The sequence below is a fragment of the Coloeus monedula genome (genome assembly GCF_965178545.1).
Source record: "Coloeus monedula genome assembly, chromosome: 8".
NCBI lineage: Eukaryota > Metazoa > Chordata > Aves > Passeriformes > Corvidae > Coloeus > Coloeus monedula.
The window spans coordinates 15,976,504-15,994,533 of NC_138788.1; the positions used below are offsets into that span (position 1 = coordinate 15,976,504).

An 18,030-nucleotide genomic window follows, 5' to 3' on the forward strand; every position below is an offset into this window, starting at 1 on the left:
TTTTTTAATACTCATATTTACAGGAGCTGATACATTTATTTGAAGCTTATAAAACTATCCTATTGAAAAAAACCCCAAAAACTCTGCAAAAAAAAACCCCTGCTGATTTTTCACTCTCAAAGCTTATATTATATAGGGCTTACACTCTTTGTATAGATTATTGCTACACATCTGCTTTATACCGAAGCAGTATCAGGGACTTTTCTGCTTGTTTAAAAACTTTCTCTAAAATACTAGTCTTTTGGAGATGGTGTATTTTCCCTTTAACACTGAAATTGTCTGGGCATGAAGTAGTAAAACTCCAGTGGTTTAATTTAAGTTTAGAAAGAGTCTAATTGCATATTAAATTATTATTCTGTCTATTTATATTGCCACATGAATAGCTATATTTTCTTTCACTTTTGACATTTGGGATAAAAAGCCATATGTATCATAAATATTGGGTGTAAGTAATTAAAAACTGCCTTCTTGGGACTTTTACGTCTTTAAAAGGTGAATTAGTCACCTTATGTACAGAATAAATAATGTTCAGAAAAGAGCAAGCATTTTTCTATGCTTACATATCAGATCTCAAGGGACTTTGTTCCTTTCCCCAGATGGTAATTTAACTTTTCCAAGTTAGTGTTGGTATAAATCTTCCAACAAGCATCCTAATATGTGAAGAACCTTCAGAAATCTTGCTGCATGTTCTACCTGTTTTTTTTCAACAGGTGCATGCCAGTATGCAGGAATGCAGGGAAGACAACTGAGTGCCTTTAAACCTCTCCCATCTGGGGAGAAAAGGTGCTGTGCCCCAGACAGTTCATGAGGAGAACAAGAGGGCTGGGTTGGAAATACTCACTGTGCTGAGGCGACATGTTCCAGGCACTTGCCAGAATTTAGTTCTTGCAAATTGTCACCAATGACACATATAGCCAAAAAAAATTGTGGCAGGGAACTAAATAAAGTAGTGCAAAGGAACCTGCCCTAGACAGCCATAGAAATGATACTTCAGGCTTGCTTTTACTTTTTGTTCTTGGTTTCACCTTCAGAAGCCAATGTATATTTTAAAATATACAACTAGCTCTAGGTTTATGGAGGGTTTCTGAGGGTAGGGAGGGCAGAAACACATACCCTCTTCCCTGGCTATCCAGCAAGAAAGCATGCAAAGAGAAAAAAATTACTTCTATTTGGAATGATTAGCATTGTAACTGCCAACCCAGACAAGGTGCTTTTATGGTTAGTATTGTCTTCTACCTTACCCTTCCCCAAGCATGATAATTTTGAAGATTTGCTTGCTGTGTGAATTGACAATAAAGCCAAGCACTTTTACTGACAAAACCTGGAACCATGTAAGTGGGCTACAGAGAATACCACTGTGCAGTGCTGAGCATAATGATTGGAATACAGTGTATATGTGTGAGTGTGCATTCAAATGCAGCTGTAAGTCCAATCAGTGAAATATGTTGCAAATTATGGTTGCTCCCCTACAAATGAGACTATTACAGTTGCTCTTCATCATAAAGAAAAATTCATGTGTTCCTTTTTGCAAAGAAAGTTATCATGTTTTGCCCTGAGAATATTTATTACTACAAGGATGTGCCAGTTAAAGTGCTCAACCAGAAATATGACAGTTTAAAAGCATTGTAAAACTTACATAGCTTACTTCTTTTTCTAAAGTGCAACAAGGATGAATAGAATGGGCCAAGGTATGAAAATTAATGGTTCTGCATGACCTAGCAACTGCTGTGGGTTTCCCTCTATAACTTTGTCCTTGTGAAAACTTGTGAAATTAAAAAAAAATAGTTACAAACTTTATTCAGTTATTGGTTTGTTTGTTTGGTTGGTTGTTTTGTTGGTTTTCTTTTGCCTTTTTTTTCCCTCCAAACCAGAAGTAAAACTGGCTGCTGCTGCTGCTGCTGCTGTTTCTCAACCCTGTTTTATTTTTTTATCCTCTCATCTGCTTGCCTTTCTAATTGCACGTGTCCTTTTGTAAACACCCAGGTTCCTGCTCAATGAAGATGCCTATCGTGGTGCAGACATTACTTTAATTTCCCATTCTTCATTCCAACTTCTTTCCTCCCTTCCCCTCCCTACTCTCCTATTCCCCATGTATGTACATGAGCATCTTTTTATGTCGGCAGTATTGATTGAAGATAGTTGAGAGCAGTTACACATTTTGGAAGAACGTTAATGGCTTTGACACCAAAATGCTTTTCCATTAATGTTTTATCTGTTTTCCATTTAGCAGAGAAAGGAAGGGTGTTAATATGAAGCCACTTGTCACATCCTACATAATGATTTTATCCAAAAAAATAGTATTTGTATAACAGTGCAGCTCAAATAGGAAAAATATAAACAGCGTACATTAGAGAAGCAACTTGCCTACTCTGAGAGCAGCAGAAGAGGAATATCTAATATGGATGCAAATCTGAGTTCTTCAAATTACACTGAAGTCTAGTCCACCTCTGTCTTCTATCCTAAAGTTAGAATTCTAAAGCTTTTGACTTTTAGTAATATTGTGCACAATTTCCACTGCTGACTACAGTTAGATTGATCAAATAGTTTATTCTAGTGATGACATTTTTCTGATATGGATATACTGATGGAGGTTGGTCATTATAAGTAGAGAAATGCTTATATCAACTTTATGTTGGTTTCTGTATGGAAAATTAAGAGGAAATGTCCTGTTCTATGCCAGGTAAAACAACCATAGTACATAGTTAGTTTTTGAAAGTGGAGAAGTATCACCAATGTCAGGAGGTGACATTTTAGAGTTTTAAATGAAGGTTCTGCCATTTATATCAGTCACAGCATGGTTTCAGCATTGGAAACCAGGTTCTTAGTTAGACAAAACCATATCTAGCAAACCTGCAGGCTCTTGGCATGGGTTCCTACTGACCTAAACACAAAGGGTCAGGCATTTTCCAGTGAAATTCCCATTGTCAAAAATAATAATTTTGGTAGTTTAAAAAATAAAAAATCAAGAACAAGTCCAGAACATTATCTTTGTCACAAAATTTTAGTTGTCCTGGAGCAAAGTAAAGTTCTTCATAGAAAGAATAGTTTATTCTCTCTTTCCCTGCAAATTTCTTACTGCCTGCTACATGTAAAATATTCATCTGCCAAACAAAGAATTGCTGAGCAGGTGGGTGGAGAAACTTTCATTACTTTTTTTTCCTCATGCAGGGACAAATTACATGGGAGAATTTTCAGCTTAGTTATAAACAAGATGGTTACATGCAGGGGGGGGAGACACATGAACACATACATGCAAACTAATTTGAAAATGCAAGTGTCACAGAAGACAAAAAAATCATGTTTTAAACAATTGGAAGCGAACCTGGGATTATGGTGAGAATAAAAATTTAGTAAAACCTTTGTGTTATGTTTAGGTAGTATTTTCTTGGCCTCTGCTTAGAAGAGAGGGTGTTTCACAGTGACATTTGTTCCAAGTTTCTACTCAGTCTAGAATTAATGATAGAAATTTTAAAGCACCAGTACAATAAATCTGTTGGAGAGAATTGCTGGAGTCCTGTACAAGTTGAAGAAATGTATTTTGATCTCTTTGCTTTGGTTATTTATATCCTTTCTTTATGCTGCAGGGAAAAGTCTTACACAAAAATGTTAATTTTTATTTATTTGTAATATGAGCATTAAGCCTTTTGAACCCTCACGGATGCGCTGATGCTGATAGCCCATTACAAACACAGATGTTTGCAAGGAAAGTAAATGTTTTCTGCTTTCTGATACATGCAGTTACTTAGCTGTTCCAACATCTGTCAGGTGATGCTGTCAAAAAGAAGCCTGTCAAATAGAGTAGGAAGATCAGGGACTTTGTTCAACAGTTCTTAGAAAAATAAGATAAAAAACTATGCCTATTGTCACTATAGTGTAGAAACACTTCTGGTAAGGATCAATATGCATATTCCAAAAGCGAGAGAAACTGAATGTGACAGAGAGCTTAGAAAAAGCTTGGTGAATACAACAATATATAAAGACTTTACAAAGGGGGTTTCTGAACTAATTTAAAGGAAAGAGTAAGTAATATTTCAGATAAGTAAAAATCTGTGCTGAGACTCAGGAAGACATACCAAAATCAGGTTGTAAGCATAGCATAAAAGACTGAAAAGTCTGTAAGGGCTTCAAGAAGGACATTTAGTATCTGGGAGCAGAATACCATAGTGGCCAAGAGTAAAGATCAGGAGTGTTAAGCTCACATTTCAAAGGTAAGTAGAGAGGTCAATGAACTTTCACAGGAGATTCATCGTTATGTGGTCAAAGATAATTTTAACAGCAGAAAGGAACAGGAAGGTATAAAGCTGGGTCCAAGTATTGGATGCTGGAGATGATAATGCTTGGATCACGGTTTCAGCACTGGCAAGAAGAAATCCAAACAGCAGAAGAAATCAGAATCTACCAGCTTCTGCATTTATTATTAATTTTCTGTATTTATTACTTGCCAGGTAAAGGCAAAAAGAGACTCGGTGGTGTCTTTTTAAAGAACAGCTCCCTATATAGGAGTTTTATTGTAAAGATTAATACATAAATAAATAGCTTATTTTGAAAGTTTTAGGGAAAGTAGGGTATTTCAAAGTGCTTTACACTGGCTGCTGAGAAACACAACACAGTTCTGATCCTTAGCACTCACGCAAGTCTCCCCTTACTTGCTACAACATTGAATTAACTTGCACCAAGTTCTGTTCGTAAAGAAAGTTTTTGCACCATGTGTTCAAAAAAGAAGGTAGTGATGAAAGTTCACGGTGCTTAACTTGCCTCAAAATCATTTTAAACACAAACCATTAGAAAACTGTTAGTTTGAAATTGTTTATGTGATCTCACAAGGCTTTTAAAACATGATAACCATCACACTTTACACCTCTCTGAAAGGTTAGTTTAATCGTAGATCACATAAAATTGGTTTCCACAAATGCGTAATGGTTCATGTGTCACACTTGAACTAAATGGTTTTTTAAATGGAGCTGAAATTATTTTGATGTGTACAGATTCCCAGACTTTTTTTTCCTACAACCTTTCTTAAACGGGCCCCCATCAGGAATCATTCCCTTAAAGTCTCATTAATAATTCAGATGTTCTGATTACTTTAAAAGATCTATGGAATTGAGGCTTTTTTTTTTTTTTAACTGCTTGACAAAAAGATAAATGAATGTAGAAAGAAGCGGTAGGAGTCTGGCAAGCTGTAGATCATCTCTGAACAGATTGTAACTTTATCATTCTGTCAGGAAGAATAATTTAAAGCACTTAATCAGTTAGCTTCAGTGTGCAGGATGTAACATTATGAATTCCTATCGTCCAATCTGTTCAAATCAAAGGGAACTTAATTATAATAGGTGAGAGAGAGGGAGATGGGAGATTGAACATCGTTCAGACTCAGGCAACTTTAAGGGGGCAGGGAATTATTTAGTCTGGTCACAAATGAGTAGGATATTTTTAAACAGAAGTGAAAAGCATTTTAGAAAACGACAAGAAAAACAATACAGTAGTTCTGTTTCCCTTCAGTAGCAAGCCACTAATAAGTAATATAATCCCTGGGTTTGATTTCATTTTTTAAAAAAGTTTAAGAACAGGTAACAAGAATTGGGGGGGGGGGTCTGGCATGAAAGTTCTTAAAATCCATATAAATTGGAAGTGCTTTAATTTGATATTTGTGGAAGTGACAGAGAAGTCCAGTAATTCTGGAGATTAGGGCACTTCTTGAGAGACTCTAACACCAAAGCTCTTTGTTTATTTTTGTGCACTTTCATCCAGGTATTTGTCCTTTATTCGTCTCGGTCTTTCAATTTCTTTTCTCTCCTTTACCTCCTGAGCTTTTGTACTCTGTCCTTGGGTTTCTTAGGTGAATTTTGCTTTGCTAGTTTTTAATCATTTATTTATTAAAAAATGAGCATTCTTTCTGCTCCTGTCCTGATTTCAGAATTTCAGTGGTTAGCAAAAGTAGCAGTTTATATTATGAGAGAGACTAAAGCTTCTGCAGCATTTTGGATTCTCCATTGGCATGAGAAGTAGTGCATACATGTAAGAGTGGCAGCTCTGGTGTGACACACTTTGAACCTTGCATGTAATAATGAAATGCCCAGAACTGTAAGTGTTCACTGCTCTGCCCACCCACCTCTGGAATTTGGGGAAGGAGGACAAGAATGGAGACAGACCCCTGTTCACAAATGCTTGTCAAAGCACAAGTGCACCTAATAACCATTAGCCACTCTCTCGATCAGGAGTTTCCAAGTCTTTGAATGAAGTTATCTTGTAAAGTTGCATACCTGTCATTGAGAAATTACAGCAGAAATTGCTCTCTAAGGGGTTTAAGAATTTTTTTTTTTCTTTTGTGAATTTTAAGAAGCTTTTACCCATACCTGCATATGAACAGTGCAATATAGTGGTTACAATGATAAACACCTGGGGAATGGCTGCAATTCTGCAGCCTCTCAGCATCCTCACTCCCACAGTGCTTCCAGCCCACCTTAAAGCAGCACCATAAAATCCTCCTGTGTTCATGGGAACAGGTACTGCTCAAAAATAGAAAAGAATGAGCTTCCTCTCTAATCTTCCTTTAAGTCCTTGCTTCCTCTGTCTTGCTGTCACCTATCACGACCAATCCATTCGGGATTAGCTGAAGCCCCTACTACAGTCACCTGCAGAGTCTGGTGTGTTCCTTACCCCATTTTAAACCCTAGAGCTCAGCAGTGCCCAAGCACCTGTGTGCTTTCAAAGTAGGGATATAATGCCCACCCTGTGCAGCAAGGCTGGCAGCAGGAATACAAGTCCTGTTTATTCTAATAGCAGCTGCAGAAAGTTCTTTACATTCTGCTGCATGATTTCTGGGCCAGCAGTAGCCACCACCCCAAGGCTGAAATGGTTCAGAGAAATCTCTGACTCTTTAGGTGCTCCTCTGTGTGCAGACTCACATGCTCTTTTCTGCATTACCTTTATTGCAGCTGCTCTCCCTGGCTTCTTTGTTCAGACTTCGATGTGTATCATTTTTTTCAATAAAGGAATCACCTAAGCATGGGGGCAAGGAAAGAGCTCTCTTACATCCAGCAAGCAGACTAGCACGCTGGCAGTTTTCTTTAGCTTCTGTTATCAAATCTGCAAGCGTCATCCTCCTTTCATGTCAGTATTTTCAGAGGTATTAATCTAATGCACTGTACTGCTAGTAATTAGTCAAAGTCACCTTCTATTGATCTCTTTTTCCTATAAACTTTACTGACTGCTCCCTGTATTTTTATTTTTTAATGTTTCTGTGTATGCGTGCTTCACTAACTAAAACTTTCATTTTTCCCTCCTTATTCTGTCTCTACCTGTTTTGCTCCTTAGCAGAAAAGAAATGGTTTACAGATGAGCCGGATAATGCCTATCCCAGAAACATTCAAATCAAGCCCATGAGCACTCACATGGCCAATCAGATCAATCAATATAAATCTACAAGCAGCTTGATACCACCAATACGAGAAGTTGAAGATGAATGTTGACTTCTTCGAAGCCAGAACTATTTTTTTAAAGCCTGACAAACTTCATGAATGGTGATGTGACATTTATTCCTCTTACTTGCTGAACCACTGATGGAGAAGTTAAGAAGGGCAAGCTTAATGGGAAAATAAAGTAGACAGATCTTTGTTTGTCTGCCTTTAATATTGCTTCCACGTATTTTGGAAACTATTTCATTTATAAATGAACATAATCAAAACTAGTCATGTATAGCCTCTAGCATTTTAAATTATTTTTATTTATTAGAAAAAATATATTTTTCTTTTTTTTTTCATTGTTAAGTATTTTCCCTTAAAAAAACGGCATATGTGGCCAGACTCCTAAGAATTAAAAAAACCCAACAAACCTTCAGTCTTTGGCTTAAAGGAGAATGATGGTCACAGTTATAAGGATATGTAATTAAGGGAGACAAAGGATATATTTACAAAAAGGAAAAAAAGGTCCAACTTGTATTTTAGTAAATCAAAAAAAAAAAGAAGAAAAAAACCTACAACACTTCACCAAAATGTTTCTTTATTGGAAGATGTGTATTTTGTTCAGCATTGACACCAGCTCTTAATAAATTGAACTTATTTATTTTCAGAGTTGAAAGTCATATTTTTGTACATGTGACATTCTTCTGAAATATTCTTTGTTTTATTAGCATATATAGATCACCTTGATTGCCAGTTATGTGAGGGTCCAGTAATCCCCCCCACGGTGCCCTGTCCCTTCTCACGGTCACACCCCCACAGGAACGCAGCACCCTCGGTAACGCGCTGTGACACGGGCACAGGGAATGTCACCACCCCAACCAGGGGCCTTGGACGTAACGGGCACTTGCTGGAAATGGCAAACCTGGCAATTGCACTTCACTGCTCATTAGCCATCAGCAGCTGCTAATTTCAGGAAGGCAAGCTTGGCAATTCTTCTTCTTTTGCCATGTATTACAGTGCTTTAATCCAGAGTACATAAAATAGTAGTGCATGGAAGTGTAAGTTATAAACCATCTCATCTACCACATTTTGTTACTTCCTTACTTCAGAAATGCTGATGGCCTTTCATTGGTCTGAGATGGTACAAATTCTTCCTGATATGTATAGAGATTTAGTTCCAGATCCTTGTACTTTGGTCATAGCTCATACCCTGGTAAAGGGTACACTGAATCTCCTTTTGGTGAATTCAGATCAGGATAAAAACTGGTTTAGCCTCAGCTCTACAATCTCACAACATGCTGCCCTCAGTTAATTCTTACAACAAGCAACATCGTATATTATCAGTTGTTTTTCTGGTTGTTGGCTTTTTTTTTCCTTTTATTTATTTTTACTTTGCTGGAACACCACACATAAAAGTACAGTAATAACCAAATCAAAATAATAAAAGTGATGAATGTATTTATTATGATAACATGCAAAAGGCCTTTGATGGCTGCCTTTTGTGTCAGCAGTTTCACAAAGTTGCCAACAAGCTTATAGCCATCAGACAAAAATGTGATGTTTCATATCTGTGCTGCAGTATCTACCCACCCAAGCATTTAGGTTCTAAATGATTTAGTAACTCTCTCTATCTCAAATAAGCAACATCTGACACAATTGTGTGAAGAAAAAAAAAAAAAAGGAAAGGCTGTGCTAATATGGAAACAAAAACCAAAACCACAAACCCAGAGTCATCAGGAAAAGCAGATTTTCATTGTGCGAGTTAACTTTAGGCTTTGTAATTTTGCAGAATTGCTAAACACCACAATTAAACATACTGTGGTATTTTTATCATTAGAGAAATATCAGTGAGTCAAACAAATACAAAGCAGATGATGACTTTATTGTGAAAACAATGATGTCCACTATATAATCCAACATTTAAGCCAAACTATCTCAGCTTTAATGTTTGTCCACTGGCTGCAGTACAAGTATAACCATACTAACACCTAATAGGCTTTATTCTGGAGTGACTTCTTGGACTGTGACTATTTTGTTGTTACATTTTGTAGAATAGCTATTTAAAGACAATAACAAGAATTGTTAATACAGTATCTGTAAAATTGGATTGTTTAAAATATTTCACTCTTCTACAAAGTAACAAAAAAATTCAAGCAGTTTTTCATTATTATTTAGATCCACGTTTAACGCATTTCACAGTCCCCAAAAGAGAAGATAATTCCAGTGAGTTCTTCCGACGTATGCTGCTTCAGCTAGTGACACATTATAATTTACATCCAGTTTCTGCATTGGGTCATGTTAAGCCTTTTCTTTGAAGTTGGTGCTCCTTTTTCATTTATGAACTGCAGTCATATTACAACCAGAATGAAAAAAGCTGGTTCTGGTACAGGAGAATCGTAGAAATTTGTGTTCAACCCCACCAAATACATATGATTTTTTTTACCTTAGAAGACTGGTGTTTACCATAGGGGCATAGAACATTATATCTTATACCTTATCATATACAGTGCCAATTCTGAGTGTTCTTCCTGCAGAAGTGAGCATTCACTGGATAAAACATACCAATGAATCGAATACAGCACCCCTACATAGCTAAGGTTTGTGTGTGTCTCTGTCCAGTTTAACTGTCACACCCAAAAATCCCATGCTACTAACTGTATATAAATAAAGGACAAGATCTGAACACACTCACGAGCTCTTCTGGAACAGATAGCTCCATATACAATGGCTGATTGAACAACATTCAGAAAGAGCCAGCAAGACAGAGAGAAACGGGTGGAGTTATGGGTTTACATTTCCTATTTATAGAAAAGCTAATATCAGTGATCTTTTCTTACCCCTATTTTTGATAATCAAAGATGCAGGACTATCATCTGGAAATTGGATGGAGGAACAGATAGAAAACCTGTTGGGAATCTACGATATTCAGCTATTAAGGATTATAATAAGGCCAGGACCAAAAAATGGATATATGGAGTTACATCAAAGCTGGGAAAACGGACCTAAGTGACAGCTGACAGATCACATGATGACCGATATAGAAATAAGTTCTTGGTCTTTATCAATAACTTCTACCCCTTTCTCAAAAGGCAAAAAGGAAAAAACCTCAGGGTGGGGAGGGAGGATTTTCAGCTTTTTTTTTTTTTTTTTTTTTGTCATTAACTGCATGCAGTATTGATACAGGCTATACAATGTTTTTTGGTAACTCATGTGCTGGATAAATAGTGTGTCTGTGTGTGTGTTTGTGTTTGCATATATGCATGTCCACACATGCACACACATGTAGGTATATGTGGATATATACACACATATATGTGTATATGTGGATATATACACACACATGTATTTATATGTGGATATATACACACACATATGTATGGGGGTGTGCGTGTATTTGATAGAGTCATCACAAGAAGGTGTCATCATTTTTATTTTCCATGAACTGGGGTGAAGAAAGGCACAAAAATGAAGAAAATGTGTGACTTGCAGGGCAGCACATAGAAGAATTGTTTCTGCTGTTTCCACCTGTTTTGATCCAAACCCAGACATCCCAGTTAGTTTTATGGGAGATGCACTGACATTGTGCTGCAGAGCCTTCTCTCACTGCTGCAGCCGCGCTGTGCCCCTCACACCCCTGCACTTGTGTGCTCTCACTTTGCCAGAAAGTCTGCTGGCTCTCTCCGTTTCATGGCTCTTATTTTAATTTGTCCCCTGAAGCCTATGAGCACTAAGATGAAAGGATAAAACTGTCTTCTGATAGATTTGGTGGCAAGTGTCGAGCACAGCAGATGTTGAAGTATAAAGAAACGAAGATATTCCTAGTTTAAATGCAATTTTTAACACCTTGATGTGATTGTCTAGTTCCTTCTAAAATAATAAGTATGTGATGTATTTGTTAATAGGGAAAAACAAGATGAAAACATTTCCTTGTACTTTTTAAAAACATTCTGAAACTGTCACTGACATTTTAGCAGCTTGTCTTTCAAATCAGCATCGATGGCCCAACAGTTGGGAATACATGGGACAGAAAGTACAAACCACTTTTTCTGGGCCAGGAATGGTCAGCTGGATGTGGAAAGGCCTCAGCCACAGGTGGCAAAGGGCAAACGTAATTTGCAAGCACAGTACAGGAGACATGCAAAAGCATTAGCCTTCTATTACACATTGTTGGATGGAGGTGGATGAGGTTGGCTGCTTTGGGCCTGTGAAAGGAACATTTTGCATTTCTTGAACTCTTCATATAGTAGAAGGAGAAACTACAATAGTGTATTCTCATTCAGGGAGGACTGGTTTTGTTGGGGCTGTGTGTGTCTGTGTGTAAACTACAGCTAACAACTACGGCAATAATTGGTTGCACAAACTGATGCATAAACATACATGACCAAAAAAAGCAATAATTCACAAGTGGCTAATAATTTGTGTTTTCACTGCTTGACCACTCACTGGCCAATCCATAAAAATGTTAGCAACTGCCCTGGACTAGCTGACTCACACGGGCTCAAACTCAAACACAGAGCAGGTGCTTAAATGGTTTTAAGACGTGGATTCCTAAGGGCTCCTGGATCCCAATGTTTTGAAATGAACACATATTGAGGTCAGTGTGTGTGTGTGTGTGTGTGTGTGTGTGTGTGTGTGTGTGTGTGTGTGTGTGTGTGTATTTTGTTTTTACAGCTGTTATCATTGTGAATTTCTTTAGCACCAAAAGAAGTGTGTGTCTCACCTTTCATTTCTAGTGTTGAATGTGCTTAAACAAAATAACCAAGTGTGTGAAAGGCGATGAACAGAACAAAGTGAAAACAGAAATCTGTTCCCAGTGTTACAGTGGATTAGCCTGGGAATATCTCTCAAAGTCAATGGCAGATGCACAAAAAATTCAGAGGAAAGGAGAACTCTTTACAGTCCTTCTGTTTTTTTCCTTTCTGTGCCATCTGAACCACCAACATACAGACAAGCACCTTTTTAATTTTAATTATTTTCTTTTTCATTCTAAAGGTTCTTGAATAATCACAGGCTTAAGGGAAATAGGTTTTTTTAGAAGTCATTATATATGCACACCAGGTCTCCTAATATTCCATTAGCAGGCCTAATATTTGTAGTATTTTCATGCTGAGTAATAGTAGTGGTTACAGCCCCATCTGAAATAATGAAAGGAGTGTAGGAGCTCTTCTGCTGTAGTCACTGCCCAGGATGGTATGTGGGCCTACAGTACTTGTAAGTGTGTCCCAGCATTTATCAGAGCTATATTTATGTGAGTAATGCATCTATTCTGCACAGATTCTCCACTGGAGAACACGCAGCCACGCTGAAGCTGTGCAGTCTCTGTGCAGCAGTCTGCATGACCAGGTAAATTCCACTGGAGCCCGTAGCGAGGACTGCTGCTCTGAGGCACCTGCTCTGTACAGTGGTGTGTTATTGGTAACTGCCAAAATGAGAAGGGGTAGGAAAAAGGAAGAAAATATAAAATTTAAGGTATTCTTTTATTACTTTGGATCTAATTTAGAGCAATATCTAACTTAGGAAGCTAAACAGTAAGGCTGCATCTAATTAGAACCTTTATGATGTTGAGACAAGGTTTCTTACTGCTTCAGTCAATGCATTTTAGAGGAGATCTCTATAAACTGAAAAAAACCAAACAACCCAGAACACAGCATATAGGCAGTTGAATACATGTAATAAAACCCATGGATTTTTCAGAAACAAAAAATGTGGCATATGAGCATTTTGTTGACTGGACAATAACTAGTAGGAACCACATAAAAATGTCAGCAAAAGTTATCTCAAGCAGTTAAAAAAATTTCGCTTCTGCCATAGTACAGCTTGGGACACACATGCTTAGACAATGCAAATATTCTAACCTCTGGCAAAAAAAAAAAAAAAAAAAAAATATATATATATAACTTTAACTTTTACATTTCTGTAGAGTTCAAGACTGATGAAACCATTTTCTTCCTTCAGAAAAACCACACACACACAAATACATATATACAATATATTTTGATTGTTTCACATGTCTGCATTATTTATAGTTTGGAAACGGAGATGGTGAGGAGGTACACTGAGAACCAGCTAGAATCTTAATTTAAAAGTTCATCAAGAAAAAGGAGTACGACTTCATCATTTTACTTTTAACATCATGGGTTGGTGAGAGAGAGCAAATGCTGGTGCTCAGAAATGATCTACCTGACTTTGTCATATGTAATATCCAGTGAAAAATATATCGTCCTGTAAAAAGGGTTTGTACATAACTTGTACATGGTTTCATTTTGTATTTTTCTCAGATTAAAATTTATGTATTTGTGTTCTAAAAGAAGGAGAGATTGCTGTGTTTTCTTTTTTCTCTTCTAGAAAGTTCATAACTTGTATCACCAAGTCATGATTACTGCATTCATGAAACCAATATTATTAATACTTCGACCTAAGACTAACCCAACACCCTTTCTCTCTTGTTTACACTCCAGAATCAGCTCCTTGCTAATAATAATTAATATCAGGTGCCATGGAGGATTCTGTGGGGACTGTAAATGAATAATTCTGCAGCAGCAACAAATGCTATCCTAACACCAGCTATGTAGTCAAATACAGATAAAGTCTGGTTTAATTTAGCTGCTTTACATGACTGAACAGAGCATTTCGTATCACCTTTAGCTCTGAAAGGTCAGGTTTAGATGGATTGATAATTTTGCTAAGCAGTCCAAAGACTTTTTCATGATGAGTACATTTAAAATTCTCTGCAAGTTTTGGACTATGCTTCCATTGCATCTTGAGAATTAGATGTCATCCTACATGCAACTGTATGGTTTTAGGCTTAAGAAAACCAGTCTCCTTCTGGAGTCTGTAACATTGTGTGCATGTGGCTGGCATTCTGCTATAAAATAACCTTGTCATTAAGGTTCACATTATTAATCTCCTGTGCAGCAGTATCACCACAGTGATTTGTAATCAATCACAGTTTGATAAACCTTGCTTGATTCTGAATAACAGAGAGGAAAGAAGAGGAGCAGAGCTCTGGAAAAGACTCAGTTAAGCATCTGAGAAACCCCCAAAAGTACAAAAAGTCAATTGGTCCTAACACAAAGAAGCTGATATAAAATGGCTACACTGATTGTTTTGTAAGCAAATAAGAATGGTTTTGTGGGAGGGGGAGAATCAATGCATGACAGTCTTTGTGCAGGATTATGGAGAACCATGTAAGAAACTGGCTCTGCACCAGTAAGGCAAAGTGGTCCAGCTCTCATTGAGTTCACTTGCCCAGACCATCCTTAGACTCTCTCACTGTGCCATAAAAACTGTGATGCCTGCCTTGAGTAGTTCAATGGAAGGACTACTCTGAATTAGTGTATCTGTATGCAGATGTCTACTTTGGATGTTATTCCTTGACCTTATCCCTTCTTGGTGCCAGGCATTAATTAGTAAGCTTGACTTTTAAGTACTGAAGGAGAATGATAAGAGGAAGTGATGGACAGTCATATAAGGCACCATGAACAGGTACCCATTTTAGGATGGAATTGGTAATTCTTTATCACAGGTTTAATCATGTGTCTGCTCCCTGCACAAGGTTCCATATCACAAAAGAGGTATTTATCCATACATAGACATGTATGGATATATGTGTGTGCATTTGGACATGAATATTTATATATATACATATATGTCACTACCTACCAATACTTTTAGGGTCTTGGCTCCTAGATGGCACAGCTTGCTGTCAAAAACACTTAAATCAAACCTTGCCATAGACTAAGGCATGAAGCTGGTTTGTTATGTATCTACAGCCCTGATACTGATCAGTACAAAGACTAAACTGAGCAGAACTCTATGCAGTTCCCCCCAGAATTCTGTAGTAATCTTAGCAAGTAGCTGCAGTCAATGAACAGGCTGCTCACACCTTTTCTGGACCATAAGGCAGTCCTGCTACTCTTCCAAAAGACTCCATTTGTAATATAGCAATTTAATGTTGATATTGTTTAAAATTTATTTTAATTGCAAATATGTGGTTCAAGCTAGGGAGGTGATTCACAAATATAGCTTTGTGCATTGAAGGAGTGCCACTGAGGGACAAGGGAATTGTGAAATGAACTTTTGCCTCACAGCTCAAAAGCAAGGTCAAATATTTGCCATAATCTCCTTCAACACTACAAAAACACCCCAAAACCAACCAACAAAAAAACCATATAACCCACAACAAAACCAGCCGTCCAAAAAAGCCCCCCAACCACACCACAAAAAAACATGCCCCCTCAAAAACCCCCAAAAAATCCCCACCCAAAAAACCAACACCTCCCCCGCAAAAAACCAAAAAACCAAAAACAAACAAAAAACTATCCCAAAAGAACCACATCCCCCCACCCCTCAAAAAAAATTAGTCTTTTTTCATTCATCCCTCAGTTACCACAAGCCCACCCTTTGCCACCTGCAGCCTCTAGGGAAAAATGCTATTTTAAAAAAGACTGTAAATTTTCTCCTACTTCAAAGATGGAGAACGTTCAGACCTATTTCTAAGTAAGGGCAATCTATGACCCTAAGCTTGATTTCTGTCTGACTGACCTCTTCAAAAAGCACTACCCTCTCCCCCTCCCCCAGGCCTCAGGTTTTAACACACAGACATATTATTAAACTTTTTCCAAAACATTCATTATGCTAAAATTTTCACCTACCTCTTGGTGTAGTTTGCCTGGTTTTGCTTTCCCATTTTTTTTCACATAGACACTAGTGTCCACTAACCAGCCACTCTCATTCTCTGTCAAAAAAATCTTACAGTCAGTGGGAGAGTGAGTTCAAACCATCCCAGTGGAGATGCTGGAGAGAGATGAACACTCCAGAGCACTTTTTATTTTTTTTTACAACTTTATTCAATTTCCACTTTCTTTTCCTGCTTGGAAGAAGAAAATCTTCTTTCCAATATCCTTGTCTTCTTAGGCTCTCCCTAGAGACTTGCAAATCAAACCACAGTAAAAACTTGTACAATAATTTGTTGCACTTGAAACTTCTGACTCTTGAGAAGCTTTAAACATACTGCTCCTTTTTCAGTTCACTCATTCAAGTGTTATCCAGCAAACTCTTCAGTCAGACATCAGACACAATATATATATTGGAAAGCATTTGTTGCAAGATACAGTGCAAAACAAATCAACAAATGTTGGTTTTATCATGGATCAAAGACTTTAAATGTAGGATGCATAATCCATGTGTGCAGGCTGAATTAGGTAGCCATCTACCCAGGTGTACAGCTTGAATGCAAAGCTTCTTTAAAAGTCAATATCGTAGTTGCTTAATGTTTGGAATTAAGGGAAACAAGTCTGGTTCCTTTACTTCAAAGATAACTCTGGTCACACCAGTTAAAGCCAAGAAAAGCCATGATTTGCACATATATATTATTTTCCCATTGAGGTAGAGAATGTTCTAAAGATAACTTTTCCTTCTGATAGACTTTCTGAAGGGTGCTGTAAAATTAATTTCCTATCCTCCCACTGCACATGATCAGACATCCCTGTTCTGTCTTTTCATAATGCACAAGCTTTATTGTTTCTTCAGCAATATTCTAGTCAGATAATGAAAAAGCCACCCTTTCATCATTCTGTATATGGACATAGCTGCTATTAAGTAATTATAAACATGTGCAAGACAGTGGAATTTAGGAAACCTGGAAATTTTTCAGGTTAAGCTGACATGCAGTCACCCACACTGATGAATTGCTTCTTGAGAAACAGCATGTTAGAGAATCAAGTCCAAGCAGGTTATGAAAATTATCACATTATTTACAAACTCATGCACTGACATGGAAGCCTGGATGGAGAAGAACAAGAGATGATTAGGTGTGTAAACAATTACATGTGACAGTTGAGCTGGAGAGGTTTGTTGAGGGGATATGGGCACAGGTAGAAGTTTGGGTAGCTGGGTAACCCAGTCATTTGCATGGATGGCAAGTATGACAAAGAAATCCCTTTTACATTTACCAGTTGCTTCATAGTTCCTCTGCAGTGTTTCCCTGCAGGATCAGTGTCTGCAAGGATATGCTACTAGGTTTTGCAGATCTTTCCCATTCTCGGACTCTGTCCAAAGAATTTTCAGGGAAGATCAGGGCACCAAGCAGTGAAACTCCTTGCAGCCATTTGATTCAATTTGTTGTAGCTGGACTTTTAGGAAGTATTTCTGTTAATGTGTGCTTAAATATCTACAGGGTGTTTTGTAGGGATATCAGGAGTCTGGTCTTTTTAACATTGCTTTGACGTGTCCAAACTCACTGAAAAGCACTGCTCTGCCCAGAATGAAACCAACTGCTTTCCAGGAGCAGGAGAAGCTCCAAGTAAAGAATTTCTAGTTCACATTCTTTCTCCAAGTCCGTTATTACGCTCATACCCACTGCTTGCAGCTAGGAAATCAAAACTATCCCTATAAACAATGGGAAAACCTATACTTGTTATAAATTATGTTTTTCATCCACTTTTGTAAGAAATACCCAAGATATGCCTGGAAATCCCTTCCAGAATTAAATCCCTTTCAGACATGCCCAACATGCATAACATGCTTTACTAATGCAAATAGCATCTGGAACTAGCAACAGAACATGCTTCGCTTTATCTGCTCTAACATGGAGCTTCGGAGTATGTGGTAGTTTAAATATTATTATTGC

General features: G+C 37.5%; 1 protein-coding gene across 12 annotated transcripts in view; it reads left to right on the forward strand.

The window, feature by feature from the left end:
- Window positions 1-8,069, forward strand: part of KCNMA1 (potassium calcium-activated channel subfamily M alpha 1) — a 439,539-nt gene extending 431,470 nt beyond the window's left edge. For 9 of the 12 annotated variants that reach the window (XM_082286462.1, XM_082286463.1, XM_082286461.1 and 6 more), the window contains 2 exons: window positions 1,660-1,688; window positions 7,318-8,069. In XM_082286462.1, the coding sequence (XP_082142588.1) occupies window positions 1,660-1,688; window positions 7,318-7,469 (181 nt within the window). In that variant the 3' untranslated portion in view covers window positions 7,470-8,069. Of the gene's footprint in view, window positions 1-1,659; window positions 1,689-7,314 lie in introns of all 12 variants that reach the window. The other 3 variants (XM_082286465.1, XM_082286460.1, XM_082286466.1) reach the window with 2 other exon arrangements.
- The last annotated feature ends 9,961 nt before the right edge of the window (window positions 8,070-18,030 follow it).